Genomic DNA, 21,507 nt, shown 5'->3' with positions numbered 1-21,507 from the left:
TTATGAGGGTTATGCATTAAGAACAGACATGCTCAAACACACACACACACACACATGCTCAAACACACACACGCTCAAACACTCACACACACGCTCAAACACACACACACACACACACACCCAAACCCACACACACACACACACAGCCAAACCCACACACACACCCAAACCCACACACACGCTCACACACACACACGCTCTCACACACACACACACACACACACACACACACACACACACACACACACACACACGCACAGCACTTACATCTGCTGCAGCTGCAGGAGGAGGAAGAGGAGGACTCACACAGGAAGAAGCAACAGACCTTCCTCGTCTGTCGGAAAGCTTGTGGAGCCGACAGAAACTTCTCCCTGGCAACAGAACAACACAAAAAAGGGGCGTGTAAGTCTAAAACGCCAAAGTTAGGCTGGGAATAGGCCTAAAGAGCTAAACTCACTGTGTGGGGTAAAGAGGGAAGTAGGCTGGAGTTTTAACAGGAAACTCTGGTCCGGTATTCATAGAGAGTCTCAAAGTAGGAGTGTGTCTTCTACATCATAATGAGAGTGATGTTAGCTGGTATGAATCCCCTAAGGGGAAATATCTGTTGATGTGCTCTTGAGCAAAGGCACTTAGCCCTAATTGCTCATGTAGTTGGCGCCGACAGAGAGGGCTGCCTCGTTTCTAGTTCTTAGGAAACTTTGCTGTATTTCATTTGTTTTTAATGTATTATTTCTTACATTGTTAGCCCAGAAAATATTACAACAAATATTTTCGCTACACCCGCAATAATAATCTGCTTAAACACGATTTGTAAGTCGCCGTGGATAGGAACGTCTGCTAAATGACTAAAATGTGTGAGGAAATGATCCTTGATCAGCACTTTTTATGAATTACATCCTGGCTCTGTTTCACCAGGATCCATTCCACTTCTGAAGATCCACTCCTTAGTTTGACTTATACCTTCCTTCTCTGAAGGTAATACTGGATCTAGAACCGGATTGTGAGAGATAAAACGTGCCGAGGCAACACGGCGGAATCTCAAAGGTCAAATGGAAATGATCTCATCTCTTCTATTTGCTTTCAAGTGGGAAGCACACCAGAGTAAACATTCTGTTAACTTTGCAATATCAGTGTAATAAGGACATCTGATCAAACAAATGCTGAATTGATGTTAGCTAGCGGATGAAAGTGTCCTTGTAGGGCTGTGTTTCATCTGTAGCCTGGTTGTCTAGTTCCATCAATATGCTCAGATATTGGACACAACTGCCTAGCCCCTGCCTAGCGCCTGCCTAGTGCCTGGCTAGCCCCTGCCTAGCGCCTGGCTAGCGCCTGCCTAGCCCCTGCCTAGTGCCTGGCTAGCCCCTGCTTAGTGCCTGGCTAGCCCCTGCCTAGTGCCTCGCTAGCCCCTGCCTAGTGCCTGGCTAGCCCCTGCCTAGCCCCTGCCTAGTGCCTGGCTGCCTAGCGCCTGCCTAGTGCCTGCCTAGCGCCTGCCTAGCACCTGCCTAGCGCCTGCCTAGCACCTGCCTAGCGCCTGCCTAGCACCTGCCTAGTGCCTGGCTAGCGCCTGCCTAGCGCCTGCCTAGCGCCTGGCTAGTGCCTGGCTGGTGCCTGCCTAGCGCCTGGCTAGCGCCTGCCTAGCGTCTGCCTAGCGCCTGGCTAGCGCCTGGCTGGCGCCTGCCTAGCGCCTGGCTAGTGCCTGGCTAGTGCCTGGCTGGCGCCTGCCTAGTGCCTGCCTAGCGCCTGCCTAGTGCCTGGCTAGCGCCTGCCTAGCGCCCTGCTGGAAGGAACAATGGCCTTACCCAGCTGACTGACGAGAAGTGGCCGTGTACTTTGGATGTGAAACCAAAGTGTGAATGTGAATGTTTCACTGACCAGGTACACTGTGACATTCATTTCATCCAATCATCACCTAAACATCGAATTGCTCTTGAATAGGCCTACATTGCAAAGAGATAAATGCTAAAACTTGTGTGGTTTGTTTTTTGTTATCTATGAGCAGAGTTATTGGCACTTATCTCACTGATTATCCCCAAAGCCAACACCTTATTTGGCAGCCTTTCCTTCCAGTTCTCTGCTGCCAGTGACTGGAACGAATCGCAAAAATCGCTGAAGTTGGAGACTTTTATTTCCCTCACCAACTTTAAACATCAACTATCTGAGCAGCTAACCGATCACTGCAGCTGTACATAGTCCATCTGTAAATAGCCCACCCAATCTATCTACCTCATCCCCATACTGTTTTTATTTGATTTATTTTTCTGCTATTTTGCACACCAGTATCTCTACTTGCACATCATCATCTGCTAAATTGTAATTATTCGCTCCTATGGCCTATTTATTGCCTACCCCCTTATTCCAGCAGCATACCACCCTGCATACCACTGCTGGCTTACTTCTGAAGCTAAGCAGGGTTGGTCCTGGTCAGTTCCTGGATGGGAGACCAGATGCTGCTGGAAGTGGTGTTGGAGGGCCAGTAGGAGGCACTATTTCCTCTGGTCTAAGAAAAAATATCACGGGGCAGTGATTGGGCACATTGGACACTGCCCTGTGTAGGTTGCCCTCTTTCGGAAGGGAAGTTAAATGGGTGTCCTGACTCTCTGAGATCATTAAACATCCCATGGCACTTATTGTAAGAGTAAGGGTGTTAACCCTGGTGTCCTGGCTAAATTCCCAATCTGGCCCTCAAACCCCCTTGGTCACCTAATAACCACAGTTTACAATTGGCTCATTAATCCCCCTGTAACTATTCCCCAGGTTGTTGCTGCAAATGAGAACGTGTTCTCTTACCTGGTTAAATAAAATGCCTTTTGCACACACTGTATATAGACTTTCTTTTTTCTACTGTGTCATTGAGTGGTTTGTGTTATTGGCGTGTTTATTGTTTACTACATGTGTAACTCTGTGTTGTTGTCTGTGTCACACTGCTTTGCTTTATCTTGGCCAGGTCGCAGTTGTAAATGAGAACTTGTTCTCAACTAGCCTACCTGGTTAAATAAAGGTGTTCTCAACTAACCTACCTGGTTAAATAAAGGTGTTCTCAACTAACCTACCTGGTTAAATAAAGGTGTTCTCAACTAGCCTACCTGGTTAAATAAAGGTGTTCTCAACTAGCCTACCTGGTTAAATTAAGAGGAAATAAATAAAAGACTTTAAGCTTTCATTTTCCAGGAAATGATACTGACGAGAAGTGGTTTCCAGGAGGGGGCACTGTTGTCCTCACAACAAGACACCGCCCCTCACAGTAACCAAGAGAGTAAGTCATTGTACATACAGCACAGAGTTCAGGTGGGCCTTCTTCTTACTTCAGCAAACAAAGGAACAGAGTTTAACAACAAGGACAAAAAAATCACCAGAATGACTTACCGAGAAAAACTTCCAAAAGGACTAATTCGAGGTAACAAAAAAAGAGAAAAAAGAGATGGGAACAACTCAACAAAAAAAGTCAGAGATTGATTTCTGACTGCTCATTTTAATCCATTGTACAGGATGCGGACTGATGTTTCAACGTCAAGCTGCCGTCTTCCTCCATAGTGACCTGGCCATTTCACATCACTCCTATTTATACTAGCAGGTAGCCTAGTGGTTAGAGCATTGGGCTAATAACCTGAAAGTGTTGCTAGATCGAATCCCCGAGCTGACAGCGAAAAAATCTGTAGTTCTGCCCCTGAACAAGGCAGTTAACCCAACTGTTCCTAGGCCGTCATTGCAAATAAGAATTTGATCTTAACTGACTTGCCTAGTTAAATTAATAAATACCTTAGATGCTTATTGAGATAAAATTATATATGTTTCAAGGTAAATGGCAAATTATAGCACAAAGTGGTAGTGTGTCTTTTTTATTTAACCAGGTAGGCTAGGTGAGAACACGTTCTCATTTACAAATGCGACCTGGCCAAGATAAAGCAAAGCAGTGCGACACAAACAACAACACAGAGTTACACATGGAATAAACACACATACAGTCAATAACACATTAGAAAAGTCTATATACAGTGTGTGCAAATGGCGTGAAGAGGTAAGGCAATAAATAGGCCATAGTAGCGAAGTAATTACAATTTAGCAGATTAACACGAGTGATAGATGAGCAGATGATTATGTGGAAATAGAAATACTGGTGTGCAAAAGAGCAGAAATGTAAATAAAACAATATGGGGATGAGGTAGGTAGATTGGGTGGGCAATTTACAGATGGGCTATGTACAGCTGCAGTGATCGGTAAGCTGCTCTGACAGCTGATGCTTAAAGTTAGTGAGGGAGATACAAGTCTCCAACTTTAGCGATTTTTGCGATTTGTTCCAGTCACTGGCAGCAGAGAACAGGAAGGAAAGGCAGCCAAATGAGGGTTAATGTCTGGTTAATCAATAGACCATGTCAACATATACATAGGTGATATTTGGGTGTCTGTGGATCTGTGAACCCCCAAAAAATCAAGGCGACAACATTATAGAAACGAGGACAGTGAGGAAAAAAAAAAAATCATAATTTTGCCCCTTAGGATCCACAGTGGCGGCAGGGTAGCCTAGTGGTTAGAGCGTTGGACTAGTAACCGGAAGGTTGCAAGTTCAAACCCCCATTCTGCCCCTGAAGCACACTCTTGGCATTCTCTCAACCAGCTTCAAGAGGTAGTCACCTAGAATGCATTTCAATTAACACGTGTGCTTTTCTTTCCGACTTCTCTCTGCTGTTAATTTGAGATTGGTGTCAGATAAATTAATTTAAAGAAATGAACTCAGATGAGAGCGTTAGTACTGTTCCAATCCCAGTAGGATGTCGTCTATGTATATTTTCCAAAGAGTGGCATTCTGGAAATATGGGGTTTTCTGGACTTCATAAATGCAGGTCTCTTCCCAGGGTTCCATGGGGCTCCCGAGTGGCGCAGTGGTCTAAGGCACTGCATCTCAGTGCTAGAGGCGTCACTACAGACACCCTGGTTTGAATCCAAGCCGTATCGCAACCGGCAGTGATTGGGAGTCCCATAGGGCGGCACACAATAGGCTCGGCGTTGTCCGGGTTTGGCCGGTGTAGGATGTCATGGGACGGAAAGAAGGTTTATACACACTATTATGTAGGTTCGGTAAGCCAATATAAACTGGATAGACTGGCCGTGGTGTAATGAGAAAAGTCCTTCTTCGTTTCCGTTATCCAACCCTGTGAAAGAGCGTTATCAACGAAGATATCTATGTCCCTTTTCTTTTATGTCCACGGGGTTGTAACGGAGAGGTGCCAGAGAGTTGAGCATAGACCTCACTCCTATATTGTTCCCTGCTTCATAACACAATATCTAGATTGTCTTTCAGGTCCTTCAAAGCATTTTGTTCATCATTACTGAGATTAGCTTCTTGTTTAGGGGTATTGCGGGTCAATTTAGCTAAATCATTTTCTATCAGCCTACTTACTGTAGGTGAGAACAGATGGGAGTCAAATTAGCATAAGGCACAAAACTCAAGTTCTTTTTGAAAGTAGTTTGTTCTCTCACATCAGGAATACCATATGCATTATAGTTTCTGAACTCTGCATTGCCATCACATGCCCTATTAGCACGGAATAAATTAGTTTAATGTAATTGGCAAACAACTTCTAATGCAAAAGGCTCCATCCTATTTGAAAACGGAGAATGAGTCCTTTCCTCAGGACTGTCACTTGGTCAGAGGACTGAGGACTGTCACTTGGTCAGAGGACTGACACTTGGTCAGAGGACTGTCACTTGGACAGAGGACTGACACTTGGTCAGAGGACTGTCACTTGGACAGAGGACTGACACTTGGTCAGAGGACTGTCACTTGGTCAGAGGACTGTCACTTGGTCAGAGGACTGACACATGGTCAGAGTACAGTAAAGTACGCATGCACAGACACACGCACACACCTCTAACAAACAAACACACACACCGACTCAGTCAGTCAGTGGATACTGACTAATGAGGTCTAGTCTGTTATCTAACGGGTTCTAATCTGTTATCTAATGGGTTCTAGTCTGAAATCTAATGGGTTCTAGTCTGTTATCTAACGGGTTCTAGTCTGTTATCTAACGGGTTCTAGTCTGTTATCTAACGGGTTCTAGTCTGAAATCTAACGGGTTCTAGTCTGAAATCTAATGGGTTCTAGTCTGTTATCTAATGGGTTCTAGTCTGTTATCTAACGGGTTCTAGTCTGTTATCTAATGGGTTCTAGTCTGTTATCTAATGGGTTCTAGTCTGTTATCTAATGGGTTCTAGTCTGTTATCTAACGGGTTCTAGTCTGAAATCTAACGGATTCTAGTCTGAAATCTAATGGGTTCTAGTCTGTTATCTAACAGGTTCTAGTCTGAAATCTAATGGGTTCTAGTCTGTTATCTAACGGGTTCTAGTCTGTTATCTAATGGGTTCTAGTCTGAAATCTAATGGATTCTAGTCTGTTATCTAATGGGTTCTAGTCTGTTATCTAATGGGTTCTAGTCTGTTATGTAACAGGTTCTAGTCTAAAATCTAATGGGTTCTAGCCTGTTATCTAACGGGTTCTAGTCTGTTATCTAACGGGTTCTAGTCTGTTATCTAACGGGTTCTAGTCTGTTATCTAATGGGTTCTAATCTGTTATCTAATGGGTTCTAGTCTGTTATCTAATGGGTTCTAGTCTGTTATCTAATGGGTTCTAGTCTGTTATCTAATGGGTTCTAATCTGTTATCTAATGGGTTCTAGTCTGTTATCTAATGGGCTCTAGTATGTTATCTAATGGGTTCTAGTCTGTTATCTAATGGGCTCTAGTCTGTTATCTAATGGCCTCTAGTATGTTATCTAATGGCCTCTAGTATGTTATCTAATGGCCTCTAGTATGTTATCTAATGGCCTCTAGTATGTTATCTAATGGCCTCTAGTATGTTATCTAATGGCCTCTAGTATGTTATCTAATGGCCTCTAGTATGTTATCTAATGGCCTCTAGTATGTTATCTAACGAGCTCTTGTCTGTTATCTAATGTGCTCTAGTCTATCATCTAATGGGTTCTAGTCTGTTATCTAATGGGCTCTAGTCTATCATCTAATGGGCTCTAGTCTATCATCTAATGGGCTCTAGTCTGTTACCTAATGGGCTCTAGTCTGTTACCTAATGGGCTCTAGTCTGTTACCTAATGGGCTCTAGTCTGTTACCTAATGGGCTCTAGTCTGTTACCTAATGGGCTCTAGTCTGTTACCTAATGGGCTCTAGTCTGTTACCTAATGGGCTCTAGTCTATCATCTAATGGGCTCTAGTATGTTACCTAATGGGCTCTAGTCTATCATCTAATGGGTTCTAGTCTGTTACCTAATGGGCTCTAGTCAAGGCCTTTATGGATCACATTGGAAATAAATGGAATCACTTTAACATGTTATCCCCATATCCCCAGGGTCCCCGGGATTGTACGACTTAGTGCATATGTTTACCCAATCAATCAATCCACCAATTAATCAATCAATCAATTAATCAAACAGGTAGGCAGCTAAGCAGAACTCACTTGAGGTTCCTCTCCACCCCCCTGCTCTCGTACTTGTCTCCCTGGTTGAGCAGCCTGAGGATGCCCTTCTCAAATGACTCCGTGGACTGCTCCTTGGGGAGCTGCATGATGGGGATCAAGTTTTAACAGGTTATGTACAGCACCATTCAAACAAATACCTTAAAAACCAGAGCTAGGAGATGTCCTTAACAGTTCATTCAATTCATTAGGTTCATTAACTCATAAAGTTAGTTTATTATCCCTGCTTATAAATCAGTGGGTGAACCTGTCAATACTATGCAGGGAACTTGGGCTCAATTCCATTTCAATTCAGTCCATTTTGGCACGTTGATAAGGATAGCTGGCAGTCTGCAGCATTTAGAAAACGTTAGTTAGGGAAAAGACCTTTAACAAGAGGCTCTCCAGTTCAAGCTGTGTTTTCCTGACATTGCTGGATGAGAAGTCAGACCACTTCACCTGAAAGACAAGATCAAATGTTACACTGTCATCCAAGGGATGTATATTAACGTTACCAGATATTGAAGGGAACATTGGGTAAGGACAAAGACACATTGGGTAAGGACAAAGACACATTGGGTAAGGACAAAGACGCATTGGGTAAGGACAAAGACGCATTGGGTAAGGACAAAGACGCATTGGGTAAGGACAAAGACACATTGGGTAAGGACAAAGACGCATTGGGTAAGGACAAAGACGCATTGGGTAAGGACAAAGACGCATTGGGTAAGGACAAAGACGCATTGGGTAAGGACACAGACGCATTGGGTAAGGACACAGACACATTGGGTAAGGACAAAGACGCATTGGGTAAGGACAAAGACACATTGGGTAAGGACAAAGACACATTGGGTAAGGACAAAGACACATTGGGTAAGGACAAAGACACATTGGGTAAGGACAAAGACACATTGGGTAAGGACAAAGACACATTGGGTAAGGACAAAGACACATTGGGTAAGGACAAAGACGCATTGGGTAAGGACAAAGACGCATTGGGTAAGGACAAAGACGCATTGGGTAAGGACAAAGACGCATTGGGTAAGGACAAAGACGCATTGGGTAAGGACACAGACACATTGGGTAAGGACACAGACACATTGGGTAAGGACAAAGACACATTGGGTAAGGACAAAGACGCATTGGGTAAGGACAAAGACGCATTGGGTAAGGACAAAGACGCATTGGGTAAGGACAAAGACGCATTGGGTAAGGACAAAGACACATTGGGTAAGGACAAAGACGCATTGGGTAAGGACAAAGACGCATTGGGTAAGGACACAGACACATTGGGTAAGGACACAGACACATTGGGTAAGGACAAAGACGCATTGGGTAAGGACAAAGACACATTGGGTAAGGACAAAGACACATTGGGTAAGGACAAAGACACATTGGGTAAGGACAAAGACGCATTGGGTAAGGACAAAGACACATTGGGTAAGGACAAAGACGCATTGGGTAAGGACAAAGACGCATTGGGTAAGGACAAAGACGCATTGGGTAAGGACAAAGACGCATTGGGTAAGGACAAAGACGCATTGGGTAAGGACAAAGACACATTGGGTAAGGACAAAGACGCATTGGGTAAGGACAAAGACGCATTGGGTAAGGACAAAGACGCATTGGGTAAGGACAAAGACGCATTGGGTAAGGACAAAGACGCATTGGGTAAGGACAAAGACGCATTGGGTAAGGACAAAGACACATTGGGTAAGGACAAAGACACATTGGGTAAGGACAAAGACACATTGGGTAAGGACAAAGACACATTGGGTAAGGACAAAGACACATTGGGTAAGGACAAAGACACATTGGGTAAGGACAAAGACACATTGGGTAAGGACAAAGACACATTGGGTAAGGACACAGACACATTGGGTAAGGACACAGACACATTGGGTAAGGACACAGACACATTGGGTAAGGACAAAGACACATTGGGTAAGGACAAAGACACATTGGGTAAGGACACAGACACATTGGGTAAGGACAAAGACACATTGGGTAAGGACAAAGACACATTGGGTAAGGACAAAGACACATTGGGTAAGGACAAAGACACATTGGGTAAGGACAAAGACACATTGGGTAAGGACACAGACACATTGGGTAAGGACAAAGACGCATTGGGTAAGGACAAAGACGCATTGGGTTAGGACAAAGACACATTGGGTAAGGACAAAGACACATTGGGTAAGGACAAAGACACATTGGGTAAGGACAAAGACACATTGGGTAAGGACAAAGACGCATTGGGTAAGGACAAAGACGCATTGGGTAAGGACAAAGACGCATTGGGTAAGGACAAAGACGCATTGGGTAAGGACAAAGACGCATTGGGTAAGGACACAGACACATTGGGTAAGGACACAGACACATTGGGTAAGGACAAAGACACATTGGGTAAGGACAAAGACGCATTGGGTAAGGACAAAGACGCATTGGGTAAGGACAAAGACGCATTGGGTAAGGACAAAGACGCATTGGGTAAGGACAAAGACACATTGGGTAAGGACAAAGACGCATTGGGTAAGGACAAAGACGCATTGGGTAAGGACACAGACACATTGGGTAAGGACACAGACACATTGGGTAAGGACAAAGACGCATTGGGTAAGGACAAAGACACATTGGGTAAGGACAAAGACACATTGGGTAAGGACAAAGACACATTGGGTAAGGACAAAGACGCATTGGGTAAGGACAAAGACACATTGGGTAAGGACAAAGACGCATTGGGTAAGGACAAAGACGCATTGGGTAAGGACAAAGAAGCATTGGGTAAGGACAAAGACGCATTGGGTAAGGACAAAGACGCATTGGGTAAGGACAAAGACACATTGGGTAAGGACAAAGACGCATTGGGTAAGGACAAAGACGCATTGGGTAAGGACAAAGACGCATTGGGTAAGGACAAAGACGCATTGGGTAAGGACAAAGACGCATTGGGTAAGGACAAAGACGCATTGGGTAAGGACAAAGACACATTGGGTAAGGACAAAGATACATTGGGTAAGGACAAAGACACATTGGGTAAGGACAAAGACACATTGGGTAAGGACAAAGACACATTGGGTAAGGACAAAGACACATTGGGTAAGGACAAAGACACATTGGGTAAGGACAAAGACACATTGGGTAAGGACACAGACACATTGGGTAAGGACACAGACACATTGGGTAAGGACACAGACACATTGGGTAAGGACAAAGACACATTGGGTAAGGACAAAGACACATTGGGTAAGGACACAGACACATTGGGTAAGGACAAAGACGCATTGGGTAAGGACAAAGACGCATTGGGTTAGGACAAAGACACATTGGGTAAGGACAAAGACACATTGGGTAAGGACACAGTAAAGAAGGGGAAACAAAAATCCCACCATGGGAATGTTTTTCCTCAAACAAACAACATTTACAAATCTACCATCTTGGCTTTGCTGCTTATACACCATCGGTGTTAAAATCTACCATCTTGGCTTTGCTGCTTATACACCATCGGTGTTAATAGAGATTATCAAGATTATCCCTAGAAGACAATAATAAAGAATTATATCAGCCAAGCGCTACAACAAGATGCTACAAAAGCTCTTTAGTCTGCCCTGCTGTGAAAACTGTTTGGTTTAATCAGATCTTTAGAAAAATATTGTTTGTGTTTAGTCCTGCAGTTGTAAAAGTCTTGTTTGTATTTTTGTACTGACCCGCGGTTTTCTGCTTTCCCAACCTAATGACTTGGATTTACGATGGTATTCTTGGGAGAGTTTCAGGGACTTTTCTTCAGCAGTTCGTTGGCCTACTACAAGCGGATCTGACTGGGTCATTAGGTCACATGATAAAACAGTCCAAAACACAGAGGCCCGGCCAGACAGAGAGATATCCTTTCTGACAGCAGGGGTTTAGGCTAGAGGAAGCTACAGAAGGGCTAAGGACAGCAATTCATATCTAGGCTAACTGTCTGAGGGAAGAGTGACAGACAGACAGACCTATAACAAGACAATCTCCTTGTGCTGCTGCACTAAGCAGGAGGTCTAGCTAAGACTAACTGAGTGATCCAGGATAAACAGATGAAGGGGGAATGACTCACAATGGCAGTCACAAAGCGAGCGATGACAGGGGAACACTGATAGGACAGAAGCCTGTCAGTCACAAAGTGTCTGCAGTCTGTCCCACCTCCCGGTACCTGTGGTCAGTGTGATTTATGTGAGCTGTGGAGCAAGGAGAGAGCCTGACTCTCCTTCATTGTCTCTGTGTGTGAATTTTCAGGGCTCTACAGTACAACCATTTTACTTGCATATACTTCCTAAAAAATAGAAAAATAGATATGTGAACTGAAAAAGCACAAGCGGGAGTTGTGATTTATAGCAAGTTTTGTTTCATTGCTGGTCGCTACAGTACACAAATAACCATAGAAATATGAACAGTTTCTTATTTCTATGCAAAGAACAAGGTAGAGTCCCATAAAACCTGGGGCGCACTGTGAGAGATGTGCTGAAAGATACCGTTTTAGAAGCGCACAGGCATAGAAGTTGGTCGAATTTACCCAAAAGTCTACTGAAGTGTGACTTTGTCCTCGTGTTTCTTGGCTATTTACATCTTCTCTTCACACGCTAGGTTGTTGTTCAACGTTAGTTTGAGTTTTCTCAACTGCTACTAGCAAAGGGATGTCAGACAATCTCGTCTCGAGAGACAGATGGATGGACAGACATGCCAATCCCACCGTTACCACGGTAAGGTCACCCAAGTGGCTCAGATATTTGAGGGTATATACTTTACTGAGCATGGACCACCCCCAAAAAACTTTTACTCATTAACTTTTTGTTATTTCTTATCGTAAAAACACACTTCCTCAAATACTTTCATTGTGCTCTTATATGTCTTTGTGTGCTCCTAAATGTTTTTTTTGTGCTCCTAAATGTCTTTGTGTGCTCCTAAATGTCTTTGTGTGCTCCTAAATGTCTTTGTGCTCTTCTAAATGTCTTTGTGCTCTTCTAAATGTCTTTGTGCTCTTCTAAATGTCTTTGTGCTCTTCTAAATGTCTTTGTGTGCTCCTAAATGTCAGGATAGAGAGAGAGAGAGAGAGAGAGAGAGAGAGAGAGAGAGAGAGAGAGAGAGAGAGAGAGAGAGAGAGAGAGAGAGAGAGAGAGAGAGAGAGAGAGAGAGAGAGAGAGAGGGAGACAAAGAGACAGAGATAGAGAAAGACATAAATGTCTTTATGCGCTCCTAAATGTCTTTGTGTGCTCCTAAATGTCAGGATGGACAGAGACAGACAGAGAGAGACATTTACATAAGCCTTGTGTTAGAGGACTGTGTTCTCTGGGAATGGGAGGACGTGATACGGAGTTGTCAAGGGACGAAAGTCAGCTAGACGACTACTAGATGTGGCCTTGGGAATGTGGTCGGTATCAAAAGCTCTGAGGGTACTAACTCTTTAAAGCATGACGGCTAAACCTATTGACAAGGCCCCTGTTATTGCTATTCCCAAACTGGGGTACGCACATTGCCGTTGGGGGTACACCAAATAAAAATGTGATTCACATTTTCAAACAGTACATTTATATTTTCCAACGGGGCTATACATTTGGGAGAGTTTTGTTTTCTCTCTCTCGCCCGAGTAGCCTCGTTTCACTGCCAAAAATAAAATTCAACCATCTAGTGTTCAGAGAAATAACACAATGCCAAAAACAGGAAGCCTAGTCAAATAATTAACATCCAATCACATTAACCGTTACTCATCCAATCACATTCACCGTTACTCATCCAATCACATTAACCGATACTCATCCAATCACATTAACCGTTACTCATCCAATCACATTCACCGTTACTCATCCAATCACATTAACCGATACACATCCAATCACATTAACCTATACTCATCCAATCACATTAACCGTTACTCATCCAATCACATTCACCGTTACTCATCCAATCACATTAACCGTTACTCATCCAATCACATTAACCGATACTCATCCAATCACATTCACCGTTACTCATCCAATCACATTAACCGATACTCATCCAATCACATTAACCGATACTCATCCAATCACATTCACCGTTCACTCTTGCTCAGACATTTAGAAACTAAACAGGACACTGAATAATAAGGGAGTTTTTAGAGCAGGAATAAAGACAACTTTTGAGTAGTAAGACGTATAAAAGAAACCATTCATAACAAGGGTCTAGAAGAGTCTTATATGGTGAGCTACCAGGTGGCTAGGACAGGCAAGCCTCATACTATTGTGGAGGACTGGCTAGGACAGGCAAGCCCCATACTATTGTGGAGGACTGGCTAGGACAGGCAAGCCTCATACTATTGTGGAGGACTGGCTAGGACAGGCAAGCCTCATACTATTGTGGAGGAGTGGCTAGGACAGGCAAGCCCCATACTATTGTGGAGGACTTGATTCTTCCTGCTGCTGTGGATCTGGCTGGAACAATGCTGGGGGAAAATGCCCCAAAAAACCATAGAGACAATGTCTTCATCAAACAACACTGTTTCACAACGCATCAGTGACATGGCAGGAGATAATTACTGCTTCTCATACAAGCCAGTGAATTCTCTGCGTTACAGCTGGATAAGTCAACAGACGTGGCGGCCTGGCTGGCACAGCTCCTGGTATATGTCCATTACGATTACAGGGGGTCAATTAAGGAAGACATCCTCTTCTGCAAACCAGGACAACAGGAACGGATATCTTTAAAGTACTGGACAGCTTTGTGACATCAAATTGACTTTGGTGTCAAGATTTGTTGGTACCTGTACTGATGGTGCAAAAGCCATGACAGGGAGACATAGTGGAGTGGAAACGCGTGTGCAAGCAGTTGCTCCCAACGCCACTTGGGTAACACTGCAGCATCCACCGAGAGGCTCTTGATGCCAAGGGAATGCCCGACAGCTTGAAAGAAGTTTTGGACACTACAGTGAAAATGGTTAACTTTGTTAAAGTAAGGCCCCTGAACTCTCATGTATTTTCTGCACTATGCAATGATGTGGGCAGCGACCATGTAACGCTTCTACAACATACAGAAGTGCGCTGGTTTTCAAGGGGAAAAGTGTTGACACTTAACATTTTTTTTTTTAAATGTTCTTTACTGACCATCATTTTCACTTGTCTGACTGCTTGCATGATGACGAGTTTCTCACACAACTGGCCTATATGGGTGATGATTTTTCTCACCTGAATGATCTGAATCTAGGATTACAGGGACTCTCCGCAGCTATATTCAATGTGCGGGACAAAATTAAGGCTATGATTAAGAAGTTGGAGCTCTTCTCTGTCTGCATTAACAAGGACAACACACAGGTCTTTCCAACATTGAATGATTTGGGTGCACAATTACGCAGGCACCTTCCAGAAACGGACGACACAAACAACTGGATTCGTTGTCCCTTTCATGTCCTGCCTCCAGTCCACTTATCGATATCTGAACAGGAGAGCCTCATCGACATTGCAACAAGCGGTTCTGTGTAAATTATTTAATCAAAAGCCACTCCCAGATTTCTGGATAGGGCTGCGCTCCGAGTATCCTGCCTTGGCAAATCGCACTGTTAAGACACTGATGCCCATCACAACCACGTACCTATGTGAGAGTGTATTCTCAGCCCTCACTAGCATGAAAATGAAATACAGGCACAGACTGTGTGTGGAAAATTATTTAAGACTGAGACTCTGTCCAATACAACCCAACATTGCAGAGTTATGTGCATCCTTTCAAGCGCACCCTTCTCATTAACCTGTGGCGTTATTCACAATGTTTGATGAAAAAATAAGGTTTTATATGTCATATCTAACTAAATGCTTGTGTTTCTAGCTCCAACAGTGCAGTAATATCTAACTAAATGCTTGTGTTTCTAGCTCCAACAGTGCAGTAATATCTAACTAAATGCTTGTGTTTCTAGCTCCAACAGTGCAGTAGTATCTAACTAAATGCTAGTGTTCCTAGCTCCAACAGTGCAGTAATATCTAACTAAATGCTTGTGTTTCTAGCTCCAACAGTGCAGTAGTATCTAACTAAATGCTAGTGTTCCTAGCTCCAACAGTGCAGTAATATCTAACTAAATGCTTGTGTTTCTAGCTCCAACAGTGCAGTAGTATCTAACTAAATGCTGGTGTTCCTAGCTCCAACAGTGCAGTAGTATCTAACTAAATGCTAGTGTTCCTAGCTCCAACAGTGCAGTAATATCTAACTAAATGCTTGTGTTCCTAGCTCCAACAGTGCAGTAATATCTAACTAAATGCTTGTGTTCCTAGCTCCAACAGTGCAGTAGTATCTAACTAAATGCTTGTGTTCCTAGCTCCAACAGTGCAGTAATATCTAACTAAATGCTTGTGTTTCCAGCTCCAACAGTGCAGTAGTATCTAACTAAATGCTTGTGTTCCTAGCTCCAACAGTGGACTGGTATCTAACTAAATGCTTGTGTTCCTAGCTCCAACAGTGCAGTAATATCTAACTAAATGCTTGTGTTTCTAGCTCCAACAGTGCAGTAATATCTAACTAAATGCTTGTGTTCCTAGCTCCAACAGTGCAGTAATATCTAACTAAATGCTTGTGTTCCTAGCTCCAACAGTGCAGTAATATCTAACTAAATGCTTGTGTTCCTAGCTCCAACAGTGCAGTAATATCTAACTAAATGCTTGTGTTCCTAGCTCCAACAGTGTAGTAATATCTAACTAAATGCTGGTGTTCCTAGCTCCAACAGTGCAGTAGTATCTAACTAAATGCTTGTGTTCCTAGCTCCAACAGTGCAGTAATATCTAACTAAATGCTTGTGTTCCTAGCTCCAACAGTGCAGTAATATCTAACTAAATGCTGGTGTTTCTAGCTCCAACAGTGCAGTAATATCTAACTAAATGCTTGTGTTTCTAGCTCCAACAGTGCAGTAGTATCTAACTAAATGCTTGTGTTCCTAGCTCCAACAGTGCAGTAGTATCTAACTAAATGCTTGTGTTCCTAGCTCCAACAGTGCAGTAATATCTAACTAAATGCTTGTGTTTCTAGCTCCAACAGTGGACTGGTATCTAACTAAATGCTTGTGTTCCTAGCTCCAACAGTGCAGTAATATCTAACTAAATGCTAGTGTTCCTAGCTCCAACAGTGCAGTAATATCTAACTAAATGCTTGTGTTCCTAGCTCCAACAGTGCAGTAGTATCTAACTAAATGCTTGTGTTCCTAGCTCCAACAGTGCAGTAGTATCTAACTAAATGCTGGTGTTTCTAGCTCCAACAGTGCAGTAGTATCTAACTAAATGCTTGTGTTCCTAGCTCCAACAGTGCAGTAATATCTAACTAAATGCTTGTGTTCCTAGCTCCAACAGTGCAGTAGTATCTAACTAAATGCTAGTGTTCCTAGCTCCAACAGTGCAGTAATATCTAACTAAATGCTTGTGTTTCCAGCTCCAACAGTGCAGTAGTATCTAACTAAATGCTTGTGTTCCTAGCTCCAACAGTGCAGTAGTATCTAACTAAATGCTGGTGTTCCTAGCTCCAACAGTGTAGTAATATCTAACTAAATGCTTGTGTTCCTAGCTCCAACAGTGCAGTAATATCTAACTAAATGCTTGTGTTTCTAGCTCCAACAGTGCAGTAATATCTAACTAAATGCTTGTGTTTCTAGCTCCAACAGTGCAGTAGTATCTAACTAAATGCTTGTGTTTCTAGCTCCAACAGTGCAGTAGTATCTAACTAAATGCTTGTGTTCCTAGCTCCAACAGTGCAGTAATATCTAACTAAATGCTTGTGTTTCTAGCTCCAACAGTGGACTGGTATCTAACTAAATGCTTGTGTTCCTAGATCCAACAGTGCAGTAATATCTAACTAAATGCTAGTGTTCCTAGCTCCAACAGTGCAGTAATATCTAACTAAATGCTTGTGTTCCTAGCTCCAACAGTGCAGTAGTATCTAACTAAATGCTTGTGTTCCTAGCTCCAACAGTGCAGTAGTATCTAACTAAATGCTGGTGTTTCTAGCTCCAACAGTGCAGTAGTATCTAACTAAATGCTTGTGTTCCTAGCTCCAACAGTGCAGTAATATCTAACTAAATGCTTGTGTTTCTAGCTCCAACAGTGCAGTAGTATCTAACTAAATGCTAGTGTTCCTAGCTCCAACAGTGCAGTAATATCTAACTAAATGCTTGTGTTTCCAGCTCCAACAGTGCAGTAGTATCTAACTAAATGCTTGTGTTCCTAGCTCCAACAGTGCAGTAGTATCTAACTAAATGCTTGTGTTTCTAGCTCCAACAGTGCAGTAGTATCTAACTAAATGCTTGTGTTTCTAGCTCCAACAGTGCAGTAATATCTAACTAAATGCTGGTGTTCCTAGCTCCAACAGTGCAGTAATATCTAACTTAATGCTTGTGTTTCTAGCTCCAACAGTGGACTGGTATCTAACTAAATGCTGGTGTTCCTAGCTCCAACAGTGCAGTAATATCTAACTAAATGCTTGTGTTCCTAGCTCCAACAGTGCAGTAATATCTAACTAAATGCTTGTGTTCCTAGCTCCAACAGTGCAGTAATATCTAACTAAATGCTTGTGTTCCTAGCTCCAACAGTGCAGTAATATCTAACTAAATGCTTGTGTTTCTAGCTCCAACAGTGGACTGGTATCTAACTAAATGCTTGTGTTCCTAGCTCCAACAGTGCAGTAATATCTAACTAAATGCTTGTGTTTCTAGCTCCAACAGTGCAGTAATATCTAACTAAATGCTTGTGTTTCTAGCTCCAACAGTGCAGTAATATCTAACTAAATGCTTGTGTTTCTAGCTCCAACAGTGCAGTAATATCTAACTAAATGCTTGTGTTCCTAGCTCCAACAGTGCAGTAATATCTAACTAAATGCTTGTGTTTCTAGCTCCAACAGTGGACTGGTATCTAACTAAATGCTTGTGTTCCTAGCTCCAACAGTGCAGTAATATCTAACTAAATGCTTGTGTTTCTAGCTCCAACAGTGCAGTAATATCTAACTAAATGCTTGTGTTTCTAGCTCCAACAGTGCAGTAATATCTAACTAAATGCTTGTGTTCCTAGCTCCAACAGTGCAGTAATATCTAACTAAATGCTTGTGTTCCTAGCTCCAACAGTGTGGTAGTATCTAACTAAATGCTTGTGTTCCAAGCTCCAACAGTGCAGTAGTATCTAACTAAATGCTTTTGTTCCTAGCTCCAACAGTGTAGTAATATCTAACTAAATGCTTGTGTTCCTAGCTCCAACAGTGCAGTAATATCTAACTAAATGCTTTTGTTTCTAGCTCCAACAGTGCAGTAATATCTAACTAAATGCTTGTGTTCCTAGCTCCAACAGTGCAGTAATATCTAACTAAATGCTTTTGTTCCTAGCTCCAACAGTGCAGTAATATCTAACTAAATGCTTTTGTTCCTAGCTCCAACAGTGCAGTAATATCTAACTAAATGCTTTTGTTCCTAGCTCCAACAGTGCAGTAGTATCTAACTAAATGCTTGTGTTCCTAGCTCCAACAGTGCAGTAATATCTAACTAAATGCTTTTGTTCCTAGCTCCAACAGTGCAGTAATATCTAACTAAATGCTTGTGTTTCCAGCTCCAACAGTGCAGTAATATCTAACTAAATGCTTTTGTTTCTAGCTCCAACAGTGCAGTAATATCTAACTAAATGCTTTTGTTCCTAGCTCCAACAGTGTAGTAATATCTAACTAAATGCTTGTGTTCCTAGCTCCAACAGTGCAGTAATATCTAACTAAATGCTTTTGTTTCTAGCTCCAACAGTGCAGTAATATCTAACTAAATGCTTGTGTTCCTAGCTCCAACAGTGCAGTAATATCTAACTAAATGCTTGTGTTCCTAGCTCCAACAGTGTGGTAGTATCTAACTAAATGCTTGTGTTCCAAGCTCCAACAGTGCAGTAGTATCTAACTAAATGCTTTTGTTCCTAGCTCCAACAGTGCAGTAGTATCTAACTAAATGCTTTTGTTTCTAGCTCCAACAGTGCAGTAATATCTAACTAAATGCTTGTGTTTCTAGCTCCAACAGTGCAGTAATATCTAACTAAATGCTTTTGTTTCTAGCTCCAACAGTGCAGTAATATCTAACTAAATGCTTGTGTTTCTAGCTCCAACAGTGCAGTAGTATCTAACTAAATGCTTTTGTTCCTAGCTCCAACAGTGTAGTAATATCTAACTAAATGCTTGTGTTCCTAGCTCCAACAGTGCAGTAGTATCTAACTAAATGCTTGTGTTTCTAGCTCCAACAGTGCAGTAATATCTAACTAAATGCTTGTGTTTCTAGCTCCAACAGTGCAGTAATATCTAACTAAATGCTTGTGTTCCTAGCTCCAACAGTGCAGTAATATCTAACTAAATGCTTGTGTTTCTAGCTCCAACAGTGCAGTAGTATCTAACTAAATGCTGGTGTTCCTAGCTCCAACAGTGCAGTAATATCTAACTAAATGCTGGTGTTCCTAGCTCCAACAGTGCAGTAATATCTAACTAAATGCTTGTGTTTCTAGCTCCAACAGTGCAGTAGTATCTAACTAAATGCTTGTGTTCCTAGCTCCAACAGTGCAGTAATATCTAACTAAATGCTTGTGTTCCTAGCTCCAACAGTGGAGTAATATCTAACTAAATGCTTGTGTTCCTAGCTCCAACAGTGCAGTAATATCTAACTAAATGCTTGTGTTCCTAGCTCCAACAGTGCAGTAATATCTAACTAAATGCTTGTGTTTCTAGCTCCAACAGTGGACTGGTATCTAACTAAATGCTTGTGTTCCTAGCTCCAACAGTGCAGTAGTATCTAACTAAATGCTTGTGTTTTAGCTCCAACAGTGCAGTAGTATCTAACTAAATGCTTGTGTTTTAGCTCCAACAGTGCAGTAGTATCTAACTAAATGCTTGTGTTCCTAGCTCCAACAGTGCAGTAGTATCTAACTAAATGCTTGTGTTTTAGCTCCAACAGTGCAGTAGTATCTAACTAAATGCTTGCTCAGGGGGTACGGGGAAAGTCACATGTGTGGAATGATTATTTATATAAACAACTAAAATGCTTGATTGCATTTCACGTCATGCTTGTATGCTGTATGATGACATGAACTCATACATTGTTGGTTGATACAGTAGCTTAGATATCGAATCATTCCTGGCACCACCCATAACGTACAAATGTACGCACGCATGACTGTAAGTCACTTTGGATAAAAGCGTCTGCTGAATGGCACATATTACCCAAAACCCCACTGAGAGACCCACGACAGGCCATGCCTGGAAAGGGCAGCAATCACTACACATGGAATAGAACCGCCTCGTTTAAAAACAGAGTGGCCAAACTGAAGCTGTCAGTCCTCTGTATCCTTCTCTTTCAATCCCTGTTGTGTATCTATGTGTGTATGTAAATGTATGTATATGTGTGTGTGTGTGTGTGGCACTGTGTGGGCCCTGGGCTGTGCAGTCTTGCAGAGGCCTGTTGTCCCTCTTTGTCTGTCTGGCTGCTAACGCAGAGTGGATGCCCTGCTCTCTTTGCACAGAGGAATAGACAGTTACATCACTCTGCCTCTCACTCACTCTTAGACAAAGAAGCCTATAGGATGTTAGAGTGAGAGGGACAGCGTGAGAGGGACAGAGTGAGAGGGACAGAGTGAGAGGGACAGAGTGAGAGGGACAGCGTGAGAGGGACAGCGTGAGAGGGACAGAGTGAGAGGGACAGAGTGAGAGGGACAGAGTGAGAGGGACAGAGTGAGAGGGACAGAGTGAGAGGGACAGAGTGAGAGGGACAGAGTGAGAGGGACAGAGTGAGAGGGACAGCGTGAGAGGGACAGAGTGAAAGTGAGAGGTACAAAGCGAGGGTGTGTGCGTGTTTGAGTCCTTCCCTGCATGAGTGAGTAAGTGAGTAATTGTGTGTGTGTGTGTGTGTGTGTGTGTGTGTGTGTGTGTGTGTGTGTGTGTGTGTGTTAGTCTTTCTCTCAGTGTGTGTACACAGGCTTACATGGTGCCAGGTCTTGCCAGCCAGCCAGCCATGTGTTTAACGGCCTTTCAACCAGGTTGTATAGTGGGTATCCTGACTGAGTTGAC

The 21,507-nt window shown here is 42.9% G+C and overlaps 1 protein-coding gene across 1 annotated transcript in view; it reads right to left on the bottom strand.

Annotated features, from left to right (window-relative positions):
* LOC109909764 (zinc finger CCHC domain-containing protein 2) overlaps positions 1–21,507 on the bottom strand; it is an 81,673-nt gene that overhangs the window by 26,572 nt on the left and 33,594 nt on the right. Inside the window, exons 4-6 of the mRNA XM_020508782.2 lie at positions 7,852–7,923; positions 7,468–7,568; positions 268–371 (exon numbers count right to left, since the gene is read on the bottom strand). Coding sequence (XP_020364371.2) covers positions 268–371; positions 7,468–7,568; positions 7,852–7,923 — 277 coding nt within the window. The remainder of the gene's footprint in view (positions 1–267; positions 372–7,467; positions 7,569–7,851; positions 7,924–21,507) is intronic.

This window comes from Oncorhynchus kisutch, linkage group LG18 (assembly GCF_002021735.2).
Source record: "Oncorhynchus kisutch isolate 150728-3 linkage group LG18, Okis_V2, whole genome shotgun sequence".
Classification (NCBI taxonomy): Eukaryota; Metazoa; Chordata; class Actinopteri; order Salmoniformes; family Salmonidae; genus Oncorhynchus; species Oncorhynchus kisutch.
This window is presented reverse-complemented; position numbering and strand designations above follow the sequence as displayed.